The 26,146-nt window shown below is 44.5% G+C and overlaps 1 protein-coding gene across 1 annotated transcript in view; it reads right to left on the bottom strand.

Annotated features, from left to right (window-relative positions):
- The window catches only part of rtn2a (reticulon 2a), a 28,671-nt gene extending 6,284 nt beyond the window's left edge, over positions 1-22,387 (bottom strand). The window contains exons 1-7 of the mRNA XM_083772482.1: positions 22,342-22,387; positions 21,392-21,445; positions 18,989-19,582; positions 16,669-16,935; positions 9,885-10,019; positions 4,091-4,298; positions 2,176-2,314 (exon numbers count right to left, since the gene is read on the bottom strand). Of these exons, the coding sequence (XP_083628608.1) occupies positions 2,176-2,314; positions 4,091-4,298; positions 9,885-10,019; positions 16,669-16,935; positions 18,989-19,582; positions 21,392-21,445; positions 22,342-22,372 (1,428 nt within the window). The 5' untranslated portion in view covers positions 22,373-22,387. The remainder of the gene's footprint in view (positions 1-2,175; positions 2,315-4,090; positions 4,299-9,884; positions 10,020-16,668; positions 16,936-18,988; positions 19,583-21,391; positions 21,446-22,341) is intronic.
- Between the last annotated feature and the right edge of the window lie 3,759 nt (positions 22,388-26,146).

The following is a 26,146-nucleotide window of genomic DNA, read 5'->3' as shown; positions in this document are numbered from 1 at the left end:
ACACACGCACTTCTTTGAACAGTATATTAGCCCATTCTGTACAGGAACCCTTTTTTGGTGTTTTAACTATTGAAAAATAGCAGATCTACAAGCTCATAGCGCGCCACCGAGTGGCGCGCTACGAGCCTGTAGGTCTGCTATTTTTTAATTTTTGAATTCAGGCCTAAATGGGGCTGGTATAATACAGTAGACATATCTATCTACTCCAGCAATTCCCAACGCAAAAATGTTATTGAAAATATAGCATTACTACAATTTGTTTGTATGTACTACCAGCTGTGTAGTGTTATACCAGAGAACATGTACTACCAGCTGTGTAGTGTTATACCAGAGAACATGTACTACCAGCTGTGTAGTGTTATACCAGAGAACATGTACTACCAGCTGTGTAGTGTTATACCAGAGAACATGTACTACCAGCTGTGTAGTGTTATACCAGAGAACATGTACTACCAGCTGTGTAGTGTTATACCAGAGAACATGTACTACCAGCTGTGTAGTGTTATACCAGAGAACATGCAAGCCACTCATTTCGGCCAGCTGAGGCTTGTGCGGTGCGTGTGATGTGATATCACATGTCTCGTCCCCTGGGAGTCGCCTCTGGTTACAGAGGCGACTCACATGCACTGCAGAGAAAGGCCCAAACTACGGCAGTTAGTGCAGCTAGGTTTGGAATACAAATGTTTTCATTATACATTATATTGTTGCCATTTAGAAAAGTCTCAACTTAACCACAGATCTTCAAAGATAAAGTGCCAATCGGCACAGGTCTCCACCAGGGCAGGTCAGGTTGTGGCCTCCTGGTGGCGCTATAACAGGCCGTTCTGGAAAGTTTGGGGCAGAGGTTCATCGTTGGCATCCAGGGAGTGTGTGTGCAAAATGTGGCATCGACCGGTTGTGTGTGTGTGTGTGTGTGTGTGTGTGTGTGCGAGTGCATGACGCGACTTGGCTTGTTGTAGCGCCACCATCAGGCTGTTGAAAACTGTCAAGTGGCATTTCTTCCTCAGCCTAGTGGGAATATGCGTGCACAGTTTCATCGCAATCGGACGCTGCGTTGAGGAGTTGTGGCGATTTGTACAAAGCGGGCTACTCCTGAAAAGTGTAGGAGCCAATCGTGGCCAATCAGGATGGAATATGAGAAATAAAAAAAACCTGTCTTGATCACATGACTATGGAGATCATGTGTACCGATTTGCGTGAAATTTGGATAAAATGTGAAGGAGTAATAATAGAAAATGTGTTTTACATATGTCGGCCTCCTGGTGGCGCTATAAAGAGCAGATGTGAAAAATTCCAGGCAAAGGTTTTTCCTTGGCCTCTAGGGAGTTGGCATACAAAGTTATCCACAGATCCGTGCAGTTAGAGGTAAAAACACTTTTCGGCCAGTTATAGCGCCACCTTGAGGCTGAGTTGAAATTGTTCATGTGGCATTTCGTCCTCGGCCTAGTGGGAATGTGGGTGCACAATTTCACGGAAATCACGCGATGTGTTCATGATTTGCAGCATTTTGTTTGAAACTGAGCACTCCTGTGAACTTTGGAAGCCAATGTTAACCAATCAGGATGGAGTGTGAGAAATCTGAAAGACCCGTTTCGTTGAATGGCTCTAGAGAGACTGTGTACCAATTTGCGTGATGTTTGGACAAAATCTGTAGGTGTACTGTGCACAAAGCAACCTCCTGGTGGCGCTATAACAGGCCGTTCTGGAAAGTTTGGGGCAGAGGTTCATGGTTGGCATCCAGGGAGTGTGTGTGCAAAATGTGGCATCGACCGGGTTAACGGTGGCCGAGATTAGCTGCTCACGGACACACGGACGGACGGACACACGGACGGACGGACGGACGGAGTGCAAAACATACTCTCCCCACATGCCTTCGGCCTGGTGGAGACAATAAATGGTAAATGGTGCATTTATATATAGTGGAACCATGCAAGGGCCACGAGGTGAGTCTTAGGTTTTGCCGCCAGCATTAATTAATCTATCTATCGTGCATTGCCATGCTTTTATCGCACACAACCCTTATTTTGAAGAGCCAAATAATAAATATCCTTAACTACGGTTCTGACGGGCTGTGTGTTAAAACCACTTTTGGTGAAAATATGACATCTGAGCTCCAGGTAAACTGAAACCTGACTCGAGCATAAAACACATACTGTAGTTACTAGTTTAAGTTACCTTAAGGGAGTCGAAGACATTTCCAACAAAGATGAGGTTCCTCAGAGTGTCGAGGCCAGACAGGAACGTAACGATGGCTTTCCGCGTATAGTGCTGAGCCTGTTCTCCGCTCAGGCTAGCGTCCAGGTCCAGGTATGCTCTGGGTGGAGGAGAGACACAGTATTTAGTACTAGTGTCCACTGGTCCATGTATGCTCTGGGTGGAGGAGAGACACAGTGTTTAGGTCCAGGTATGCTCTGGGTGGAGGAGAGACACAGTGTTTAGGTCCAGGTATGCTCTGGGTGGAGAAGAGACACAGTGTTTAGGTCCAGGTATGTTCTGGGTGGAGAAGAGACACAGTGTTTAGGTCCAGGTATGTTCTGGGTGGAGGAGAGACACAGTGTTTTCAATTAGCAACAGTTCCTTCTTTGTCTCTCTCATGCCTATCCACTTCTGTGTATCTTTTCTCCATAGTTCTCGCATAAATCATTGTTCACTGTTGACAAATGGGTTTAGTCATGGAGGGGTCATAGACGTCGGTTGAATAGCTGATCTATACAAGCTTTTATTATTATTATGTTTAGCCTATAATGACACGCTAGGGTTAAAGTGTCTTCAATTCATTCAACTTGTTCCCACGGCAACGTAAGCCAGCACACAAAACACTTACTGTGTTAATTATGAGTGTTGACGCTATGTCACACACACACGCGCACGCGCACGCGCACGCGCACACGCACACGCACACGCACACGCACACGCACACACACACACACACACACTCTCGTTTGGTAATTTTTTTGTCTTTGTTACTTCTGAACAATTATCCTGGATTACAGATGGATCACATGACACAACCACATGGCGCTTATATTACTGTTAAATGGCAGGCAAAGAATCGCGTAAAACAAGAAACACTTTTGACTGTAAACCCGTCAACACAGTCATATTTTACAGAAGAAAAGACACAAGACGAGTCTTGAATAAATAAGTCCCAAATGTCCCAAAGTGGACCCAGAGGTTTGTATATGTGGCAACATGACGCAGCCTGTTCTCATTAACGAGACTCTGTTATGACTTAAACTTGATATAAATCTCTCAGCCTCGCGTCGCGTCGCGCTGCCAGTAGGCTCGTGTCCAGCTTCAGTCACAATGCGTTCTATATCACATTTATATGATCGTTATTTATTAAGTGATGATCTGCTCAAGGTGAATTACAGCTTACAGCGACAGAGCAAACAAAGAATGATTAAAAACACGTAGCACCTTGTCAGTGCGAGGATGCTTCACTGCATGGGTTTGAACTCTGGATGAACGTCAACTTGCCCACCATTATTGGTACTTGCTTCTTTTTACAAGTATTATATTACCGTATTTGTAAATTTAATAAGGCTAATATGTGTTTTTAATTATATGTTTGTATTGCTAGTTTTTGTTCATACAATGTTGTGTACAGGACTATTTGGCTGATCTGTTTATTTGTACCATGCCTTGAAATAGCTTGCGATATATACATTTAAAGTTATTACTGCAAAAGTATAATCCTAATCCTTACTGTATTGTCAGCCAGCGGGAAAACCTGGATGAGACTGGACTGCTGCCTCTTCTCAGAAATAATAAACTAGAGGCATGCCCTATTCCATTTCACATTTATACATGCATATTGGTGTTAATCTAATGTGGGCTTGCACCGGCAGACGTCAGCATCTGCAATCGACTACATCCCATGCAGTGAAGCGTTTGTAATTGGATCCATAGAACCTAGAGAGAGCAGCGATTGAGCTGACATTGACATAGTTCTTGACTAATTTGAAAAATCGTTGAGAATTTAGAATAGATCCATGCAACAGACAGCCAAGACACAGACACAGACACAGACACAGACACAGACACAGACACAGACACAGACACAGACACAGACACAGACAGGTCTTACTTGAAGGGATGCTCTCCGTCGCCCCAGTTGAGTGCGTGGAGGATCTGGTAGTAGATGCGCACTGAGATGGTGACGGCCACAACAGCCAGGGCCAGCGTGGAGAACACGGTGATGATGCTGAGCTGGAACAGAGACAGCAGACCCACCACCAGGCCCGTCAGCACCATGCCGGAGCGCTGTGTGTCCTTCCAGTAGATCAGATCCATCACTGGAAGAGACACAGGGGGGGGGACGGACGGAGCAGGTTAGGGTTAGGTAGACATCTCTGCCAAAATTGCCATTTTTGCCACAGACTGTCGGACATTACTGAAATCTCAAAAAGGTGGGCATAATAAGCTTCGGCTTCAGCCCTTTCCTTTTCGGTCAATTGTATCATGTCAACCCCTTTTCTTTAATGTTGGATAAACCATGACAGAGACAAATAAACTATCTATCTATCTATCTATCTATCTATCTATCTATCTATCTATCTACTGTACACACTGTATACAAAATGAGTAGACAATTATATACCAGAAAGACATGAAGAGCTAGCCCTGAATTACCATAACAGGTCTAACTCTGAGCGTATACCAGGGGGGCAGTCAGACAGATATTTTGTGAAGCCTGAAACTCCTGAAAGTTCATATAATGGCCTGTTGTGGCGCTGTCTGTCACTGGACCCAGAAAAACCCATAGCCCCATAGAAGTCCATGTATTTGGGCCCAACTTCACCTAGACTGTATTACCTTAATAAACATGGTCATGAATACTTTCTGCTTCCAGTCACTAGTTTAAAGTCTCATTTCTAATGTCATAATATTCTTTTTGGAAAATTATGGTCCCATTTATAAAATAAATGACCATAAAGTCGCGTATGTTCTGAGGGGCGTGGCTACCGTTACAGTCTATGATCGGGAGTCCCCACCCACTCGAGTCAAAATAAAAACCAACGGAGAGGAAGGGGGGAAGTCCCGCCTCGTTGTCTGGGCAGCCAATGGCTCAGCTGGGCCCAAACGGAGCCAGCCAATGGCCAGATGGGCCCAAACGGATCTAGAAAGATGGCGACTTACAGTGCAGGAATAACAGGCTTCATTTTACGTCCATGTTAGACCCGGGGAACGCTTTGTCCATATTTTTTACAGTCTATGGAGTATACAAATGGAAATGGAAAAGAGCCCTTACGGGTTCCATTTGTACACAGTTGTGGGGGTCCTTGCAGATAAAACATTCTCTGTAATAAACTGTGTTTGTTGACATATGTTCTCCTCGCCTGCAACTCTAGCCTATCCTCACCCATGGAGACTCTATAGGCCATATGGCCAGATGGCGTTTGTTGTTGTATTGTTTATTTCCCCTTTTTGTCCAGTCTGTGTTTTTATTTATTTATTGCACAGCTGCTCCCTTTGCCAACTTGTAGACTTTTGTATTGTTCTTAATGATCTTTTAATCTGCTTAATCAAGCTGGCTTCTTCCATACCTTGGCATTGTATTTTTGTTCTTTGATATGTATTTTTTATAATATGTGCTAAATAAATAAACCTAAACCTAAATCAGAACACTAGTGAACTCATAATGTGCCATACTGTACATAGAGTCATAGACGGTAAATAACTAAAATAATCTCCTGAAGAAAACCTGGAGATTGGCATTCAGTAATTGGGTCTTATGATCAAAATAAGAATATTATATTGGTGTGTAAAAACACTCAACATGGACAGATCTACAAGCTTACAACGCGGTGGTTCTACGCCTCCACTTGCTGTACTCTCACGTGTAATGAGAATACGTTTAACCTCACCACCAAAGGCCAAACGCTTCACAGATCCACAAAACTCCGATTCACAACATTCCGATGTAGGACAGTGGAGGCTCACACTAGCTGTTCTTACATTGGAATTGGAAATGGAGTCATGTAAACAGTCCAACACTTCTGTGGGCAGGGTGTCCTCGACGCGAGGTACGCAACGCAAGCAATATGGTTGCGTAGGCTCGGGATCAGATCTCAACCCCACGGAACGAGACGGATCACGTCCCTGACGCAACGCAACGGAGACATTTCTCTCACCCTCCGTTGCGTATGTGTTCCTGAGTCGATTACGTTCGACTCTGCGAGGCACTTTAGTCTAAAAGGATAGCACCAAAAGTCCTTGCGGTCTCGTTTCCAATCGGGTCCTAATGTCATCCTGTGTGTGTGTGTGTGTGTGTGTGTGTGTGTGTGTGTGTGTGTATGCGTGCGTGCAGTGTACTTGTATTACTATATTTGTAAGTGACAAATGTCCTGAAGAGTAAATAGTAGAACTTGAGATATAGTCAGTGTGAGGACCGTTTTCCTGTTCTTCACAAGATAAATTGTTGTTTTATGTTTAAGAGCAAAAAGAGTTGTGTTACAATTAGGAAACGATTCAGGTTAGGGTTAGGTTTAGGGTTAGACATTTTAAAGTTGGGGTTGGAATTATACCCGATTTATAGGTGTCGTGTTTTCGGCATCAGTTTAAAGTGTGAAATGCCAAACATTTGAAAACATAACGTAAACATGTCCTCCCATTAAGTATAGAGGGTATGCGCATCCATAAAGTGAATGGCAGATCGAGTGACAAAGTGAGTGACAAAGTCAGTGTAACGTCATTTAATATCGTTTAATGCAATCAGATAGGACTTTTAAGTTTAGATGTATGAGTTGTAAAGGCCAGTAAGTAGTTTTTTGTAACTTGGTAAGTGTTCCCGCATAACTTCCTGGTATGATGATGTCACGACTCACGCGCATACCCTCTATAGTAATAAACTTGTGTGTGTGTGTGCGTGTGCGTGCGTGCGCTGGAACGTTACTGAAGATGTCAAAGTGAAAGTAAACAACAAGGCCATTAATAGCGATCAAGCCAAGGTTATCGTAGGTCAATGACACGCACGTTATGACGGAGAGGGATTTCTAGGATACAGACTGACGCAGGCCGCTGGCCGCGGAGGGCGTTCAACTAAATATAACCCCCTGAAAGAAGAGGTTAGAGGAGGAGGAGGAGGGACTCATTTAAATGTTGTCTTCTGTAGCACCTGCTGCCAGACGTCATAGCAACCTCTTCCTCCTCCTCCTCCTCCTCCTCCACGCCCCCCGGCTGCCTTAAATTTCTGTCACCCAATAAAAGTCTTTTCATGCTCCAGTTTTAGGTGATAAGGTGACCGCCGAAAACCACAACATGACGTCACACCGCGGTGGTCACCCACCCACCCACCCAATTCACAGTTTTGGGTGAAGAGGTGACCACGGCACCTAAACGATGCTTAGTAAAAACAGAGAGATGTGTAATAATGTAATAATAATAATAATAATAACTTTGAAACTGGCTTCGCATTGAAAATAGTTTGAAACCAGGAAAAGATGGATATATTCTCATATTATCACAACTAGCCCTTACCCACAATATAAAATTGACATGTTGCCCAGCCCTAACTGTCATTATATACTTTAACGTAAATGACCAGACGGCTTTCGTTGAGATAATGCGCGACTCTCCTAACAATAGCCTCGCCTCGTACGTACAAACACCCACCCAGCCAGCCAGCCTTATGCCTAATGATATGTCATGATAGCTCAGCTGTAAGTGCCTCCAATAATGGTGGGCTGGGCAGGCATTAAGTGCGTCTGTCTGTCTGTCTGTGGTCATTGTTATTCAGCATGTGTCTGTAAGGGGGGGGGGGGGGGGGTCACTGACAGAGATTCCAACCAGCAGGCGGCCTATTTACAGTATAAACATTCTATTCATAGTTACCCTGTGTCACGTCACGTCACGTCCCTGATTCCCTGGCACACACACACCTGTCCATTGTCACGATAACATGCAGTCAGTGCTCACTAGGGCTTTCACTTCCACTAGTTGACTAGTTTCGACTATAGTCGACTATAGTTGTTTAACTATAGGCCTACCTATTATGTAAAAAAATATGAATATTAATAATAATAATAATAATAATAATAATGTATTAATTATTAATAATTTATAATAATAGTCATACATTTAAAAAAAATGCGTTTTTTTTTCAACTAGTACCAACAAGGTCGACTAGTGTATTTACTAGTCGACTAGTTGCTTAAAGCCCTAGTGCACAGTGAACACACACCTGTCCATTGTCACGTCACATCCCTGGCACACACACCTGTCCATTGTCACGTCACATCCCTGGCACACACACCTGTCCATTGTCACGATAGGAAGCAGTGCACACACACACCTGTCCATTGTCATGGGGCGGCGTTGGCTCAGGGGTAGAGTGGCTGGATGGTAACCGTAAGGTTGCCAGTTCGAACCCTGCGGGCTCCCCCAGAGTTAGTGTCGAAGTGTCCTTGAGCAAGACACTGAACCCCTAATTGCTCCCGATGTGCTGGTTGGTGCCTTGCATTGGTTTCCGCTGTCATCGGTGTATGAATGTGTGTGTGAATGTGTGAATGTAATGCACAATCTCTGTATGCAGTGCACACACACCTGTCCATTGTCACGATAGGATGCAGTGCACACACACAGTATCCTGCATGCTGATTGAAATGGGATTGTGTTGCTGTCAATTCAAAACACTGGGCAGTTGCAGTTGCATTTGGATGTACGGAGGTAGACATTGTACACAATAAAATACAATGGGTAACTTTCTTTCTTTCTTTCACACAGTTCAACAGTTGTAATTCAGCTCGGGGCATATGTACGATAATAAGAGCGCCCCTCACTTCACACGGGTGTGATTTTACATTAACATTTGTTGTGTACTGTAAAGATATCCTCCCCCTCCATTTATGCTAACTTTCTAAAAGGCTCAAGCAAATCATCTTGAAGGCAGAACGGGGACTGCCCTTAAAGTCTGACCTCCCGTTAGTCTGACCTGTGCTGCGGGTTACAAATCACCCTTAGCTGACCTGTAATATTGTTATCCTCTATACACTGAAAGATCCTGAGAGTTCATTGACACATTGCCTCAGTCAGTTCAGAACAGACACCCTACTGCATAATGTCCTCCATCAAAACACCGCTCAGCCAATTTAGATCATGCTAGGTGCTAACATGCTAGGTGCTAACATAAATAGTAGGAGGATCGACACCCTTCAGAACTTCTCTACGTGTAATTTCTGCAACCCATAGAGGAGGTGTTAAAATGAGAGAAACCAGCTGCTCAACTCATTACACTACAGGCTACTACGGCGGTCTCACAACAGCATATAAAAAAAACACACACACCAAGACCAGACGCCCACGGCCAAATAAAATACACCACAGTTAGTTAGTACAAGTTATAAGACACACGTAGTCTACTGAATTGAAAACAAAACCAGAAAACACACGCAGTCACACACTGGCTGCTAGCATGCTACCGTATTTCCCCAGGACTTTACAAATGAGATCCCTAACACTTCTGCAAACAGTCCCTTACACCTATACTGTATTCTGTTGACGGGTGTCCCCCAGGGGTCCAAACTAGTACTTCCCTTCCCTCTGCACACCAAGTCTCTCTGTCCAAAGTAACAGGCTCAAAACGCTTGTAGATCTTCCATTTTAGTCCGAATGTTCGCCCCAGGAATAGGGATGCAATGGTCAACTGCCAGACTATAAAACCACAACAAGGCACAAAGCAAAAAACAGTATAATCCAGGACCACAGAAGTGCCGTTACACCCCAGGTTGCTATAGCCTCAGTCTATAGCAACTATACTCTATAGCCAGCGCTGCCCGACAGCGAGCGTATGCCGAATACAAGCGCCATCACCATGGTTGACAGACACCACTGTCTCAATTAAATGATCCCCTTAATTTCTCTTTAAGCCTATAGGGTCTCACCTTTGCTGGCCATCTTGGTGGTCTTAGTGCTCCAGTGTTTATCCGCACACGCCGTCACGCTCTCTCTCTGTCTCTGCCTGTGCTTCTGGCCCACCGAGCTGCCCCCCTGTTGGTCTGAGCTTTTTTTGGCTCTCCCTTGCTTTGTCAGCAGTCCACAAGAACTGACAGCTGAAAATAATACAGTCCGCACCCCCCCCCCCCCCCTAACAGACCCCCCCCCACCCCCCGACTCCCTTTCAACACTAACAAAAGCTAAACATATAAATAAAATACAACTATTCAAGCTTAAGAAATTAATACCTCAATGACAACAATAGCATTCACTACAAAAATAGATTCGAAATTGACATCGGAATGCTTTAAAGCTAAACTCTGAAATAATATGCACTCGTGGTATTCCTTTTATCTTGGATTAGGTTGCGCTATCAATTAGAAGGTTTTTTTCCTAAAGCCAGAAGCGAGCATTCAAGGACGTCTGTGATGACGTCAAGCAATACTCTGCTTCCGAACAGAAACCTAAAACATGGCGGACTTCATTGTGGTCCATTGTACTCAATTCATTAGTAATACATACTAGTAAGACACCCTGAGGTTCGAGGTCGCTGCACGCATCCGCCTGGGTGATGGCAGACTGCTGGGTGAGCGCTGGCGCTTTGTCATGGGGAGGGGGGGTCAGATCAACAAACTGTACAGTACTGAATGAATTCTGTACTGGCCATATTTTACTCTTGCGCTTTGAAAATCTACAAGTAGCATCAAAGGGACTATTTACAGAGAGAGGAGGGGTGGGGGCGAGGGGTGCAGACGATGCTACTACAGTACCAAGGTGTTCACGGAGTTAAACTATTATCTCTGCTGTCGGGAGGAAACCTCATAACTCCAAAATGTTCATTTTTCAGGAAATTAAAAATATAATTTTTTCAGGAAATAAAGAAAACCTTATATATTTAAAACAAAGCAATACTGCCTCATCAAAGTTGGTGGTGTAACTTTATATATTGTCAATTACTTCCATGAGAGGGGGAGAGGTGGTGGAGTTAGCTGTTTTAGCAGACATTTTGAGGGTCCAATGGAGTTAAGAGGTTTTGTCCAAAGCGCTTTTTACTACTTTCCATTGGTTCAATATTTTCGAAACACACAGACGTAAAGGGTGTTCAATAGCACTGATTAATACAAAAATCTAAAACCTCAAAAATTGAGTTATAAGGTTTCCTCCCTACAGCCACGATATGCTTAATTGTATTACTATATAGGCCTATACAGTACTATACTGTACCAGTGGTTGGTTCCTAAACCTTTTCACGTCGAGGACCCCCAAATTGACACTAAGTAGCCCACGGACCCCCATTTGAATAGATATGCCATAAGAGAAGATTGTTATGGCTCTAGCAGTGATTTTCAACCTGTTTTAATTTCATGGACCATCACCCCCACTTTGGGAACCACTGTACTACAGTATGTACAGTAACTGTAGCAGACTGCTTGCCTCCTCCAGCATAACAGTCGTTGTTGGAGTGATAATAGATGACAATTTTAGAGGATTAAAAGGTTAATCCTGGTCTCTAAACTGCCTCCCCCTGGCCAGCCGGGGCGCCTGATGGAGGGGAAAGGAACTGGTTGGAATAACGTGTTCCTTCCACGCGCTATACGTCCAACCAGGGAAACTCAGGAGCAACTTGGACACTCAGGCATGAAGGAAGCATGAGTTCAAGTCCGTTGCTCTCCCCATGTCGGCTCCTCAATTATTACCTTTTTCTGTATCATATATAAAAACAAATAGTCCTGTTAATGCTAGAGATGTCTGTCTGTAGTTCTGACAGTCTGCCAAAATGAATCCATGGGTTGAAACAACCTTTTAAACTGCTTTTTGTTTGTTTTTTTCCCAGACAGGATGCCTGCACCAAATTTAACATGGAGGCGGGTTGTTCCCGATCATGTTGAGCCTGTCTGCTGCAGAAAGATGATTTCAAGGTATGTCGTTGTTGCTTCCTATATCTACTGCTTTTCATCATACTGATCTACAATAGGTGAAAGTTCAGTTGTCGTTTTTTTGTATTTTGGAAAATACATGAATATTGAAGGGAGAAAAAAAAGTACGCAAAAGTTAACTAGTGGCCCAGGCCGTAGCGTAACGGTCTGGGCACCGGACTGGTAATCCAGTCGCAGTGTGCCACGGGTTCGACTCCCGGACCCGACACGGCCTTTACTGCATGTCATCCCCCCATCTCTCTCCCGTTTCCTGTCAGCCTACTGTCTGTCCCTTCAAAAATCAATAAAAGGCGTAAGCCGCAAAAAAATATCTTAAAAAAAAAAAAAAAAGTTAACTAGTAACGTAAATAGTTACTTTTAGGATTGCCGTTACTTTTTGAGAACAGTAACAAGTAAAGTGACTTGTCGCGCTCAGAGGGAGTGCTCCCATAGTGAATTGCTGAAGCGAATATTCCGCTATATAACCAAGTTACTATCCTATATTTTAGATAGATACTTTATTTGTCCTTTCGGAAATTTGTTTTGTGCCAAGCAGTCATCAGGATATACAAACAAACAGATCACACAGTACATTGACAATAAAGAAACTATGCCAACAGAAGGCCACCAGTCATAGTTCCAAGAGGCATCACATCACACTTTATGCACGGAACTGAGACGGGGCCTGCTTGTTCATAAGTCCTATACTTATAGGAACAAACAATCTTGAAGCCCTAGCCTGCAGAGAAGGTACCATGTACCGTCGCCCTGATGGTAAAAGATGGTATTGGCTGTGTAACGGGTGTAACGTTGCCCAACATGGATTAACTGTATTCACTCGAGTGTACTAGTTACTCAATCCACCCTGACTCCCTAGCTGTCACCAAGCACACACCACCCATAAATCACCACAAACTGAGGCTGGAATGTGCATCCAACCCTGGGCCACTAAAATAAGAACAGTGAGTGACATTCCACTTCAAGTGTTGGCACCATATTGGAAGACAGGATTGATTTCAACTCTCCGGGTCATGTTTCTCTCCCCCTCTCCTCTCTCTCTCTCTCTCTCTCTCTCTCTCTCAGAGTGCTGTGCACAATGCACATTGTGCAAACACACAGACAGACACCTGGCCTTGCATCCTCTCTCTATGCCAGTCTATGGCAAACGAAGACATACTTTTTTTTTAAAGATATTTTTTTTGCGGCTTACGCCTTTTATTGATTTTTGAAGGGACAGACAGTAGGCTGACAGGAAACGGGAGAGAGATGGGGGGATGACATGCAGTAAAGGCCGTGTCGGGTCCGGGAGTCGAACCCGCGGCACACTGCGACTGGATTACCAGTCCGGTGCCCAGACCGTTACGCTACGGCCTGGGCCTACGAAGACATACTTTGAAGTCTAGTCTGCAGTCATGCTATAAATCCTATAGTTACCAACTTACCACTCAGCCAGGCCAGGGATATATTCTTCCTACGATTAGCCCATCATCACTCATAATCCCATGGGCATGTTACCATGGAGATATAATGGAATACTCTGGACCTATTCTGGGGTCCATGCAGCGCCGTGTGTGGCCAGGGGTCGTTTACGGTATGTGAAGGCGAAACCAGATATTTCTTTTAGCCCGAGTATTGATTAAGGTTGATTGATTTACACTCGGCTTCGTGGACCACGACCGGGACACAGGACGGATTTGCAGAAAATAGCAGATCTGCAACAAGCTTGCTATTTTTGTAGATTGGCTATTTTCGGTGACGAGATTTGGTGTAGAGGGAACAAAAATAGTGCAACAACTACAGTGACAACAACAAGGTCTGTTTAAATTAGCATAGAGTCAGTCTAATATAAGCAAGACATGTACTGTATGAAGAGAGAAGAAAACAAATACAACAAATGTAGTACTTCCCAAACATTTTCAGCTTGAGAAGGGGTGTCGTAGCAGGTAGGTAAGAATTAAATAAAAACGGGATGGGATATAAAGACGGCTCCCAAAATGCCCCAAAATTGACTATAATTATTCACATATCCGCCATCTTGCTCTCACGTCATATTTGCGGGTTGGGAGGAAATGCCACCCCGGGTGGCACTTTAACTACTGTATGACGTTATGATGACTTAACACAAAAAATGCTGGAAACGTATCCATACGCTTTATTAATATCGAACGCCGTACGCGCGAAGCGTATGTATACGTTTTATACGTTTTTTTATTGCTTACTGTACATCAACGTCCTATGCTCCAGGACACCGAAGAAAATAACAGCTTTCGTCTCCAGGAAGCTCCAATATGTGATCCGGGAGTAAAAAGCCCCTCCCTCCTGAAAAGAGGTCTGTCTGTGGCGAAGACGCTCCCTCCTCCAATGCCTCCATTACACGTATGGGTCTGCACGGCAACGGCATAGACCAACGCAGATGTCAGGGCATCTAAAATGGAGTTACCCATACTCTAGTGTCTGTGAATACACTCGATTCCCCCTCCCCTCCTGTTTCTACATGGTTTCTCCCGAGGAAGCTTTGTGGGGGGAGTCTCTTGATCGCTTTGGCAGTTTGAGTTCCCCCCCCCAGGCCCCACTGCGCCTTGCGATCGCCTTGCACCGCTCACTCATTCTCGGAAAAAGATATAACGCAGTCGTGTCGATTTGCCCTCTGCCAGTATATAAACCAAGAATAATCTTCAACGATCGCCATTTCATAACGTTTTCAACACGCACACGGCACACGCCATGATCAACTAACTGCCTGGCTACGTCTTCAGTCTTCACCAGCCATCGCTATCCGTTGTGTGTATCGCCATCGCGTCTTCACTTTGTTTGTTTGGGCAAGAAGCACGATCAGCGATGGAAAAGAGCTTTATATCCACGGCAGATAAGTAATGACGTATTATCGAAGGACCGCCATGATCAACTTACTGCCTACGTCTTCGTCAGCCAATGCAGCCATCATCGCTATCCGTTGTGTGATTGTGGATGTAGGGTGTAGGCTATATCCACGGTATCGAGAGAGACGCCCGGCTGTGATATAGGTCTTATCACTGCAATTATAATGAATAAAAAGGCTACAATCACACAACGGATAGCGATGGCTGCATTGGCTGGTGACAACGTAGCCTCGGTCCCAGGCAGTTAGTTGATCATGGCGGTCCCTCGATAATACGTCATTACTTATCTGCCGTGGATAAAACTCTTTTCCATCGCTGATCTCTGCTTCTTTGCCCAAACAAAGTGAAGATAGCGTTGTCCAACAAAGCAGCCAGTTATTTGATCATCTCTCTCTCCTGTGCTTCTTTCCTCAAACATGTCCAGACATGTCAACCTCAACCACTAAACTCACCGATCCAGTAACGCATCTCACCGTTATACTATCGTTCTGAAGGCAGATATAAAAATAAACATAAATAAATTATTGTCATATACATACTACACACTGAATGAAAGCCCTAATTGTCTACTTTTAGGAGGAAAACAAATACATAATATTGATCCCATGTACAGTTTGTCAGGCTATTGAATGCAGTTGTTCAGGTCCAACTATTATTCACAAAATAAGGCCTATAGCGACATGTACATATTATATACCGTATGAAACAGAAGACCCTCTGCTTTCATAAGAAAAAAACTAATACTGTAATAATAATAAAAATCACACCCCTGTGAAGTGAGCATTTCCTCATGAAGTTATCATAGCGAGTTATAAAGGTTTAAAGTCACAGAGATTGACAGGCAGATATAAACATAAATAAATTATTATCATATACATACTACACACTGAATGAAAGCCCTGAATGTCTACTTTTAGGAGGAAAACAAATATACAAATATATACAAATATAGTTTGTCAGTAATTGGCTATTGAATGCAGCTTGCGCCCACCAGAGAGGATTTCAGAAAATGCATGGACCAGAAGAACTATTATTCACAAAATAAGGCCTATAGCGAAATGTACATACTATATACCGTATGAAACAGAAGACTCTCTGCTTTCATAAGAAAAATACTTCTACTGTAATAATAATGAAAATCACACCCCTGTGAAGTGAGCAGTGCAATGTTGCGCAACATTGCACTGCTCACTTCACAGGGGTGTGATTTTCATTATTATTACAGTAGAAGTATTTTTCTTATGAAAGCAGAGAGTCTTCTGTTTCATACGGTATATAGTATGTACATTTCGCTATAGGCCTTATTTTGTGAATAATAGTTCTTCTGGTCCATGCATTTTCTGAAATCCTCTCTGGTGGGCGCAAGCTGCATTCAATAGCCAATTACTGACAAACTATACATGGGACCATGTGTATTTGTTTTCCTCCTAAAAGTAGACATTCAGGGCTTTCATTCAGTGTGTAGTATGTATATGATATTATTTGTGTTCATTTTTATATCTGTCTGTCAATGTCTGTCAACTTCAACCTTCCATATCTCTGCTGTTTTTTCAAGCGAGCAGCGTGCCTTCAAAAGCAGGTTTTAGAAAAAGGTCAATATCTCCAGAATGGAAGATGGTAGAATCATAATTTTTTTTTTAAATTGAAGTGGACATGTTTGGCCTACTTTTTATTTATGCGATGTGATTCTAGCTATAAGAGGCCCCTCGCTGTGGGCCCCTAAAAAGTTCAAAAGTCCAATGTTAATCGCTTAGCACCAGCAAGCCTGAGCAAATAGAAAACTCTAGCATACAATGTGTTAAGTGCAAAAAGATTGCCGCCGGTGTGAATATGGTGAATTGGCATCTTGCGGAACTATATTTGGGAACCCCGGGCCCCAAATAAAGGCTTCCATGACATGAGTAGTTGTGCAATAATTACATTAAGTGCAACTGTACCTGCTATGCGGACGCATGCGGGCAGATCCTCCGGTAGATCCAGGCCTGAGAACCAATGGCCGCCGACCGGCTGCTCTTCCTGAGTGCTTTGACCAGCGGACGCCGTGTCTCCGTTGACTCCGCTTCTAGGTCGCGCGGATGCGAGCAGCGTGACCGAGCTGGTTTCCATGGCAAGTGGAGACTCCGGCTCGTTGGGCGGCGTGGCGGCGACTGCGACTGCTGCTGCCGGGAAACTGCTGCTACTGACTCCATCTGGCTGGCTGAATACTAAAGGACACAGAGAGCAGGGGTGGAATTACTTATTTAGACCTGGGGACAAATGTAACCAGATTTGACTGAGAGCCTGCTATCGCGCAAACTCCAGCTTTTTTTTTTGCCGAATGCCGTGCTAAGAGCTTGTAGATGTGCTATTTTTAAAAAATCATGAAAATGTGGCACAAATTTGGAATATATATTTCTTTCAGCACGAACGTTTTCAACTCAAATCTTTGATCCTGGGGGGGGGGGGGGGGGGGGTCCCTGGAACAACATATTTTCATATGGAGGTCCGTGGGCAAATACAGATAATTCTGGGGGTCCTTGACATGAAAATGTTTGAGCAGCACTGACACAGAAAACTGTTTTTCGGATTTAGAAGACATTTGTAGAATCGTCCTCAGGTCCAAATGGGTTTTAAAAGTCCTGTATGGCCGTATTCCAAATTTTACTTGAGTAAAAGTACAAAAGTATGGGCCTCAAAATATACTGACAGCACCAAACATAAAAGCACTCATGCATGACGGCCTATTTTACAATCGTAATTTGTGGGATTGGTAATCAGTAATGCATTAATGGGTTCATCAATGTTACAGCCGGTTGAGGTGGGGCAGATTTTTTATTACTCTTTAATTACTTTTGTGTTTACCGTTATTACATTTGGGAGAATTCCACGGCCACATATCTGTGCCCATGGAGCGCACAACATTGTGTGCCAGTTCAGGTGGCCAAGTCATACACTGTGACACACAGTGTTGTTTTTGGCAGCAAATTTTGTTAGTTTTAGTCATATATAGTCTCTTGAATAGTTTTCATTTAGTTTTAGTCACATTTTAGTCACCTGGAATGTTTTAGTGTTAGTCTAGTTTTAGTCGACTAAACATCATAAGATTTTAGACTAAATCTACAGTTGATATAGTCGAACAAAATGTATTTTTGCGGGCCTCGATGCCGCGCAACGCGTTGTGAGCTTGTAGATCGGCTATTTTCAGCATGCAAATTTTGTACAATGACTTATACTGGATCTCTTGTCCACTAGTCCCCTCCTAATATTTTAGTCTAGTTTTTATTTGTTGACATCATAGCTTAGTTTTTATTTAGTTTCCATTTAGTTTTCGTCAATGAAAAAAGGTAGTCGACGAACATTTTTCGTCTTTACGAAATCAACACTGGTGACACGTACTGTATGTGAGAGTATTGCTGAAGTGCCGTTCACTACGGCAGTACTTCAGTACTTCAGTACTTTCAAATTGTGCCCAAGTACAACACTTCAGTAAATGTACTTACTTGGTGCTTCATGACCGTGGTTTATAGGTCAGTGTAAACCTAACAGATCTGCATGATCAGCAGTGTAGCGACGGAGGATGACCTCATCCTTACAGATGATCTAACCCTGATAGTCAGTGTGAGAGAGTCCGTCACACGCTCACACGCACACGCACGCACAACATTTTTGTAGTAGCTGAAAATCCCCCTGGAACCCCCTCAAGGACCCCTGGGGATCCCCGGACCCCAGTTGGAGCCATAATTGAGACATGTGCCCAGTCAAGGTCACGGTTAATCTGTCAAAGCACATTAGCCAGCCCGCCCGCCCCGCCCCGGCCCACGGTGACACTCTGCACCCAGTCATATCAAGGACCGGAGAGCATGGTGACACACATACAGACAGACAACCAGAATTAACCCCCTCCCGATCCTGCATGAACAGTAGCCTGGCCCGGCCAGCATACTTTCTGGTCTAGAGGGGCGTGTAGTGCATCTAGCAAGCGCTGGATAATGTTGGTTCACCGATCTGAGTGCCCGCCCCCTACTACTCCCTCCCTGGTAGAAAACAGCGAAGAAAACTGACGTCACCATATTTCGAGCGACACAACTCTGCAACGTAGTTCACTCCCTCCCACTCCTAGGCCAGGAAATGTGTGTCGTTCCAACCAGGCTTTCATTTTTGAGCCGAAAGCGAACAAAAATAAAAGGCTGGGTACAGAGGCTACATGAACAGCAATCCAGTCCCATGGATAATGATCACCCAATTCATCCCCGTGACGTTCGTTCACGTTTCTCTCACCCTGGAGGCTCTGTGAGGGGGGTCCGTGTTGCTGGGGGGCCAACGCCGTGGCGGACGGACGGGGGGTTTGGGGAGGCGGCGGAGGCCGAGAGCCGTCCGTCTCTCTCTCCTCTCTTTGGACGTCTTCGTCTAGTTCCGGGCGCAGGGGAAGGGGAGGAGCTTGGACGGGAGGAGGAGGAGGAGTCCCGGGCCGTCCCGCCGCCGTCCTCTCCTCCGAGCGCTCCTGCTCCATCCTCCTCGCCGCCTCCTCCTCCTCGTCGCGGCTGAGGAAGGCGTGGGGGTTCCACTCCACGTCGGGCAGGTCCAGCAGCGTCTCCAGGGTGTCGGCGCGGATCAAGCCAGGGGTGGCGGCGCGGCTCGCTCGGCCGCTGCCCGCCCTGCGTCGGTCGCGGAGCTGCCGCGAGGTGCCCACCGCCTCGGCCTCGGCGATGGCGATGTAGGAGAAGGTCAGCTCCAGGGAGTTCTGGCGGGGCGTGAACCAGGAGGACGGGGACGACGCCAGGCCTTCATCGTCGTCGTCCTGGTCTTCGTCTCCGTCGTCGGACCACTCTCTGGCCGTCTGCAGCTCGTACAGCTCAGACTCGTCGTTTCCACCTGGACCAATGGAAAATCAAAACTATTTTACTGTACATTAAATACTTTGTTGACCAGAGTCTGCAGGGCTTTATGCTATCTTTGCAGAAAATAACCAGCTCAGAAGTCACAGCACGTCGCGACAGTTCGTGAGGCTTGTAGATCAGCTGTTTTTGCCAAAATGTTCACCCCAGCATATGGATACTAAAGATAGGGACACTTCATGTAGTACATGTGGTTCCGGACGGACGGCGCCCAGTGCGTCCTTACCGCGTGGCGCCGCCCGGGCTTGGGACCGGACCTCGTACAGCGGGCTCTAGGGGGTCAGCGCCGATGTCGGCTAACCCACCAGACCCGTGTTGAAACACGGACCAAGGAGTCTAACACGCGCACAAATCGGAAGACCGGCGCGCGCCAGCACAGCATGTGGTTAATAGCGTTAGCTTTGTACAGTAGCATCGGCACGAGTTCCCAAAAGGAATAGTTTGGCTTGATCTCTGATGAACAGGTGTGTATAGGAGATGAAAGCACAGCCGTGCGAACACGCTGAGTGACAGTACAGTACAAACAGGTGAAACATCAAAAGATGAAACTGTCTTTGATAAGCACTGTCTTTCCTAACATCAAGCAATTGTAAAAAAAATTATAAAAAGGGCCACGAATGATGGAAGTCCATCTCCTCAGCATATAATAGTACAGACATCATCATCAACTTATTGTGTGTAGGCCCATTTTGTATTCGGCTTTGAGTCACAGAACCACCACTTGATGAGAATTAGCCTCTCAGACCCAAAACTAAAGGATACTAAAGGTACAATAAGGAGAGATAACAGGCAAACGATCAAAATAACGATTCTTCGACATTCTCTAATCGTGCAGACTTCTTTCACACACTTTTTCATTGTTTTGTTTCATGGAAACTATAATCCGGGATTTACACAACCTAAATCTCTACCAAAGTTTAATTGTTTTCTGAAAAGCGTCTACAGTATATATTCTGCTATATTGTCTCTGTCGAGTGGAAACCTCATATAAAACTGTTACTTTTCAGGATTCAATTAAAATAATATAAAACATTTTTACAAGCTCAGAACGCTTTGCTTGTGTGACGCTGTAGTATGATCAAATAGGGCGTTGATTTACGCAAAAAAAACACAAAAATATGGCAAGGTTTCTGCCCGACGGTGATGATATACTGTATATGGAATACTATATATTATCAACTACACACAGTGTTCCCGACGTAGAAAGGTATTACAACGCATGTGTTCTACGTAGGTCTAAATTGGTTACCTTAAGTGCAGTGTTGATTTTGACAGCACATTTTGATTTTAGTTTTAGTCATAGTCTTTTGAATAGTTTTCATCTAGTTTTCGTCGCCTCTGGAATGTTTTAGTGTTCTTAGTCTAGTTTTAGTAAACTAAAATGTATTTTGTGAGCTTGTGGCTATTTTCAGCATGCAACCAAGTGTAAAAGGACTTGTGTCTTCTACTTGTACTGGATCTCTAGTGGTCCACTAGTCCCTTCCTAACATTTTAGTCTAGTTTATATTTGAAGAAATTGTCAACATATTTAGTTATAGTTATAGTTTTAGTCATCATGGCTTAGTTCTCATTTTCGTTTCCATGTAGTTTTCGTCCGTGAAAAAAGCTAGTCGACGAACATTTTTCGTCACAGTATTAGTGGACATAATCAACACTGGCTTTGAGTATATAGTCTTACCGTCAGTGAGAAGAGTGAGTCTAGTGAGTAGGCCTATAGTGAGTAAAGTCTTACCATCAGTGAGAAGAGTGAGTCTAGTGAGTAGGCCTATAGTGAGTAAAGTCTTACCATCAGTGCACGGAGGTGTGGAGTCTGGCGTGGAAGCTACTGAGCCGTACTCCTCTGGAAGACAAACAAAAAGCTCCACTTCAACACGAGCTCAGTAAAATGCAGTCAAAGACTATTAGCAGGGATTGAACAACAAAAGGACACCTATAAGACAAAAATAATAATAAAATGACGTTGCTGCTGGTACTCCTCGTCTAATTAATAATGTTATAATAGTGACTCTGAAAGAACAGGCATGCAAAGGAAGAAGGGGAACAGGAAAAACCCCTAACCCTCAGCTGGGAACAGATTGGTAGAATATTATGCTCTATGGAGGACAGCTGCTGTTCTTTGGTTTCATACAGTACATTAACGGGTAAAGGTTGATCAATAAATGGACCTACATAAATTATTAAAATCTTATTTAACTGCATCATGAAAACGGCTCACTGTGCACTGCCATATAGGACTAAAGGGCCTTCACTACATTAGCTAGCAGCCAGCATCATCACAGTGACCATACGGACACAGACAAACTAAAACTAGTGTCTGTGATTTGATATTTGATCACGTCATCGAGGAGCTATAGGACTGCAGCAACGTAGCCTTTTAAACTTCAACCTAGAGGCAACAATACACAGATATACATACTGTACACAGGACACACACACACACACACAAACACACACACATCTACAGCTCAATGGAAACAACAACAACAACGGCAGTGCCACTACAGTGCAGCGCATAAAGCCCTTTCCACCATGTGTTTCAGAGAACAGCAGAGGGAAGGAGAGAGCCGACTGTAGCTCACATTATGAAGCATAACAGCTAGCAAGAACATGATGCTCAGCAGAAACACAGAGTACAGGAGGATGCTGCGGACAGATCTAAAAATACACAACTGGCTCAGGTATAAGCAGAGACAGACAGACAGACAGACAGACAGACAGACAGAAGGACAGACTCACGGCAATGAGAGAATCCTAAAACCTGGCCCATGCTCCATCAAGGCATCTGGAAGCCCCCACTTTCCCTTGCCGGCTCTCTCTCTCTCTCTCTCCCTCTCCTCCCGACGGACGGTGGATTTCTCTCTCTACCTCCCCCGTCTCTCTCTCCCCCACTCTCTCTCTCTCTCTCTCTCTCCTCCGGACGGATGGTGGATTTCTCTCTCTACCTCCCCTGTCTCTCTCTCTCTCTGGAGTATCCTTCCTCTCTCATTTACTACGTGCCCACCCCACCCCTCCTCTCTGTTGCTCGGCAGCCCCTCCCATCCCCTCCCCTGCTCTCCTCTTCCTCCTCCTCTCTCTCTCTCTCTCTCTCTCTCTCTCTCTAGGATAACATCACCACAACTGCAGGGAAATGGCAACAGGGGCAAAGGAGTGAGTGAGTGAGTGAGTGAGTGAGTGAGTGTGTGTGTGTGTGTGTGTGTGTGTGTGTGTGTGTGTGTGTGTGTGTGTGTGTGTCTGTGTGTGCATGCGTGGCGTGCATGCGTGTTCACATGCGTGTTGTCCTCCATTCATTAGTCATCATGTTGTGGATCCTTCAAGTGTCCACCTCTCTCTTCCTCATATATGGTGTCACATCAGCATCATATACATTATACAGTATGTTGACCTCGTTATTACTGGGAAATGCTGTTGAAACAAGACTGAAGCAAAGTCCTCCTCCTTATCTCTATGTGATCAAAGTCCTCCTCCTTATCTCTATGTGATCAAGGCGGATCTGTCCAATTTATTTTACAAAATGTCTCAAATCATGAATGCAGGGTCCGATTGCTGTGAAACTTTGCACACACATTCCCTCCAGGCCATGTTGGAAGCAATGCCAAATTGGCCTCGTATAGTGGAGCGATAATGAGCAGATTCATGTTTTGGCCCATAACTCTTGAACTACCCCCAAATGAAGTGTTCTGCCATGTTATAATAATAATAATAATAATGGATTGCATTTTTGGTCCATTCATTCATACATTGGGAGGTGAAGCGGCTTACAGTCAACACCAGCGTCCTCACTTCCCACATTCACACACCGACGGTGGCAAAGCTCACACCGAACCGACTCATTGGAGGCAATGCAGGGTTCAGTGTCTTGCCCAAGGACACTTAGTCCCACCCCAAAACCATAACCGCAACCGGCCTAACGCGCTCCCCATTACCTACCTACCTTTAATGGCCTCAATTACACATTTTCTCTGGGGTTTGGAAGCCTTTAGAGTTGCAATGAAAACAGGCAAAACAGTGACATCTGCTGGCAAATCCCATTGACATAATATCACTCACATCTCTATCTCCTGATCATCTTTGTTACATGTTATCCCATCTCTATCTCCTGACCATCTTTGCTGCATGTTATCCACTCTCTATCTCCTGACCATCTTTGCTACATGTTATCCCATCTCTATCTACATCTTTGCTACATGTTATCCACTCTCTATCTCCTGACCATCTTTGCTGCATGTTATCCCATCTCTATCTCCTGACCATCTTTGCTGTATGTTATCCACTCTCTATCTCCTGACCATCTTTGCTGCATGTTATCCCATCTCTATCTCCTGACCATCTTTGCTACATGTTATCCACTCTCTATCTCCTGACCATCTTTGCTACATGTTATCCACTCTCTATCTCCTGACCATCTTTGCTACATGTTATCCCATCTCTATCTCCATCTTTGCTACATGTTATCCACTCTCTATCACCTGACCATCTTTGCTGCATGTTATCCCATCTCTATCTCCTGACCATCTTTGCTGCATGTTATCCACTCTCTATCTCCTGACCATCTTTGCAGACACCATCTATAAATAATGCAAAAAAACCCTGTCTGTCTCATTCATAGGCTCCCTTCTACACACAACTAGTGGTGACAGAAAATATATACAGGAACATCCATTCTTAAGCCTGGCATTATATCCCTAATTATGAATGAGAAACGTATTTTTTTCAAAATAGCAAAAATTATATTAATTGCGACACATTTTGATCTTGTAGATCGACCATTTCCACATGCCGCCGAATAGGGACCATAATAGGGTTCATGTGGTTAAATTGATCTCATACAAACAACCATTAAGTAGTTTGTCATAAGAACAACTCATACTTTCAGTAATTCCAATTACGCAATTACTGTAACTAACGCAGACCAAAGCCTAGAAATACGAAGTGGTAAGTTAATGAGCTTAATTAACAGAGTAGTCTTAACGGAACAGCAAATCAACTGTTACTAAGTAAACTACAGCAGTGGTTCCCAAAGTGGAAGTAAAGTAAATGACAGTTAAAGATGGAGTGCCACAATTTTTGTATTCTTCCAGTTTTTCATGTGTCTATGAGGTGACATTACTTCATTAGACACCCTGGAGTCGTTTTTATGTGCAATGGTGTATAAACTTCCTGGAGGTTGAACCCTTGACAGACAAACGGGCCAATGGAATAAACAGTAATATAGTGACACCACACTATCAGCCCCTCCCCTAACCCCTCCCCCTTTATCATACAACAACAGCTGTGGGTGCGGCTTCAGTTCAGGTGGATCTCCACCCATCACCGCCCACCAGGCAAACCAGGCATACTTAATGAACTGGTGGGGCGTGCCCACATAAAAACAGCATTTTAACAAATACTGCACACTTTTTTGAAAAAAATTATACCTTCTTATATAACAATAAGACCTGATGATCATATTTTAGGGTGGAAAAAAAAATCACAGCACTCCATCTTGGACACAGACAAAATGGACCCTTATGGGTCTGTAACTCTGAGAGTGTACAAATGGAACCAAATGGATTAACTTTGATTTTACAATTATGTATTAGGGTCCCAGAGATAGAAATGCCATTAAATAGGGGACCGTAGCCTATAATTCAGGTCAAACTGGGGGCCCTAGAGCCGTAACAACCTTCTCTTATGGGGGTCCTTGGCATGCATTTTCAAATGGGGGTCCGCTGGGCTAATGAGGACCATTTACGGGGGTCCTTGACATGAAAAGGTTTGGGAACCACTGAACTATATATATGACTGGAGACTAGAGAGCCAAGTTGTGGGTTTACAGTATGTGTGTACACACACTACACAGATAGAGGCCTGATGGCCTGAGTGGAAGATTGATCCATATAATGAATAATTTCTTAGACATAACATTGTTATCATAATGTAGTACAGATACAGTACCAAGCACAGTAGAGTGAGGTGCTGTACTTCAGCAAAGGAATTCAACGCACTGACATGTTGAATCATAATCCATGTGGTAGAACATCCACAGCTTATCCAAACAGCCTAGGAAGCTTAGTGATTATCTGGAAGTGTAATAAATAGAGAGAGAGTGAGAGGGCGAGAGTCTGAGAGAGAGGGGGGGAGAGAGAGAGAGAGAGAGAGAGAGAGAGAGACAATGAGCTTGGGAGGGGTTAGAGGCGGGACAGATCAACAGAAATAGATGGACCAATAGAAGCACGAGGACAGACAGAGGGAGGGAGACGAGGGACAGATCGTAAACACACCCTGAAGAAGACAGAGGAGAGAGGACATCTAACACATGCCAATACTGTACATGGACGTATAGATTCACTTGAGGAAGAGGAATTTGAAGATGAACTACTTTCTAGTCTGATTTCTCACCTCGGTTCTCACCCCCCCCCCCCCACCTTTGCCGTAACGGAGCCGACCGGTTGCACTGGACCTCCTCCGGAGGACGAATAAAGGCCGGAGGCGAGTCACCAGCAGGCGGAGGCACGCCGCGGCCAGGTCGGGCAAGAAGCTCGGGCGCAGACTCCGCGGGGCC

The sequence above is a fragment of the Protomyctophum parallelum genome (genome assembly GCF_964188405.1).
Source record: "Protomyctophum parallelum genome assembly, chromosome: 9".
NCBI lineage: Eukaryota > Metazoa > Chordata > Actinopteri > Myctophiformes > Myctophidae > Protomyctophum > Protomyctophum parallelum.
The sequence above is the reverse complement of the archived record's forward strand: the minus strand, read 5'-3'. Positions and strand labels throughout refer to the sequence as shown.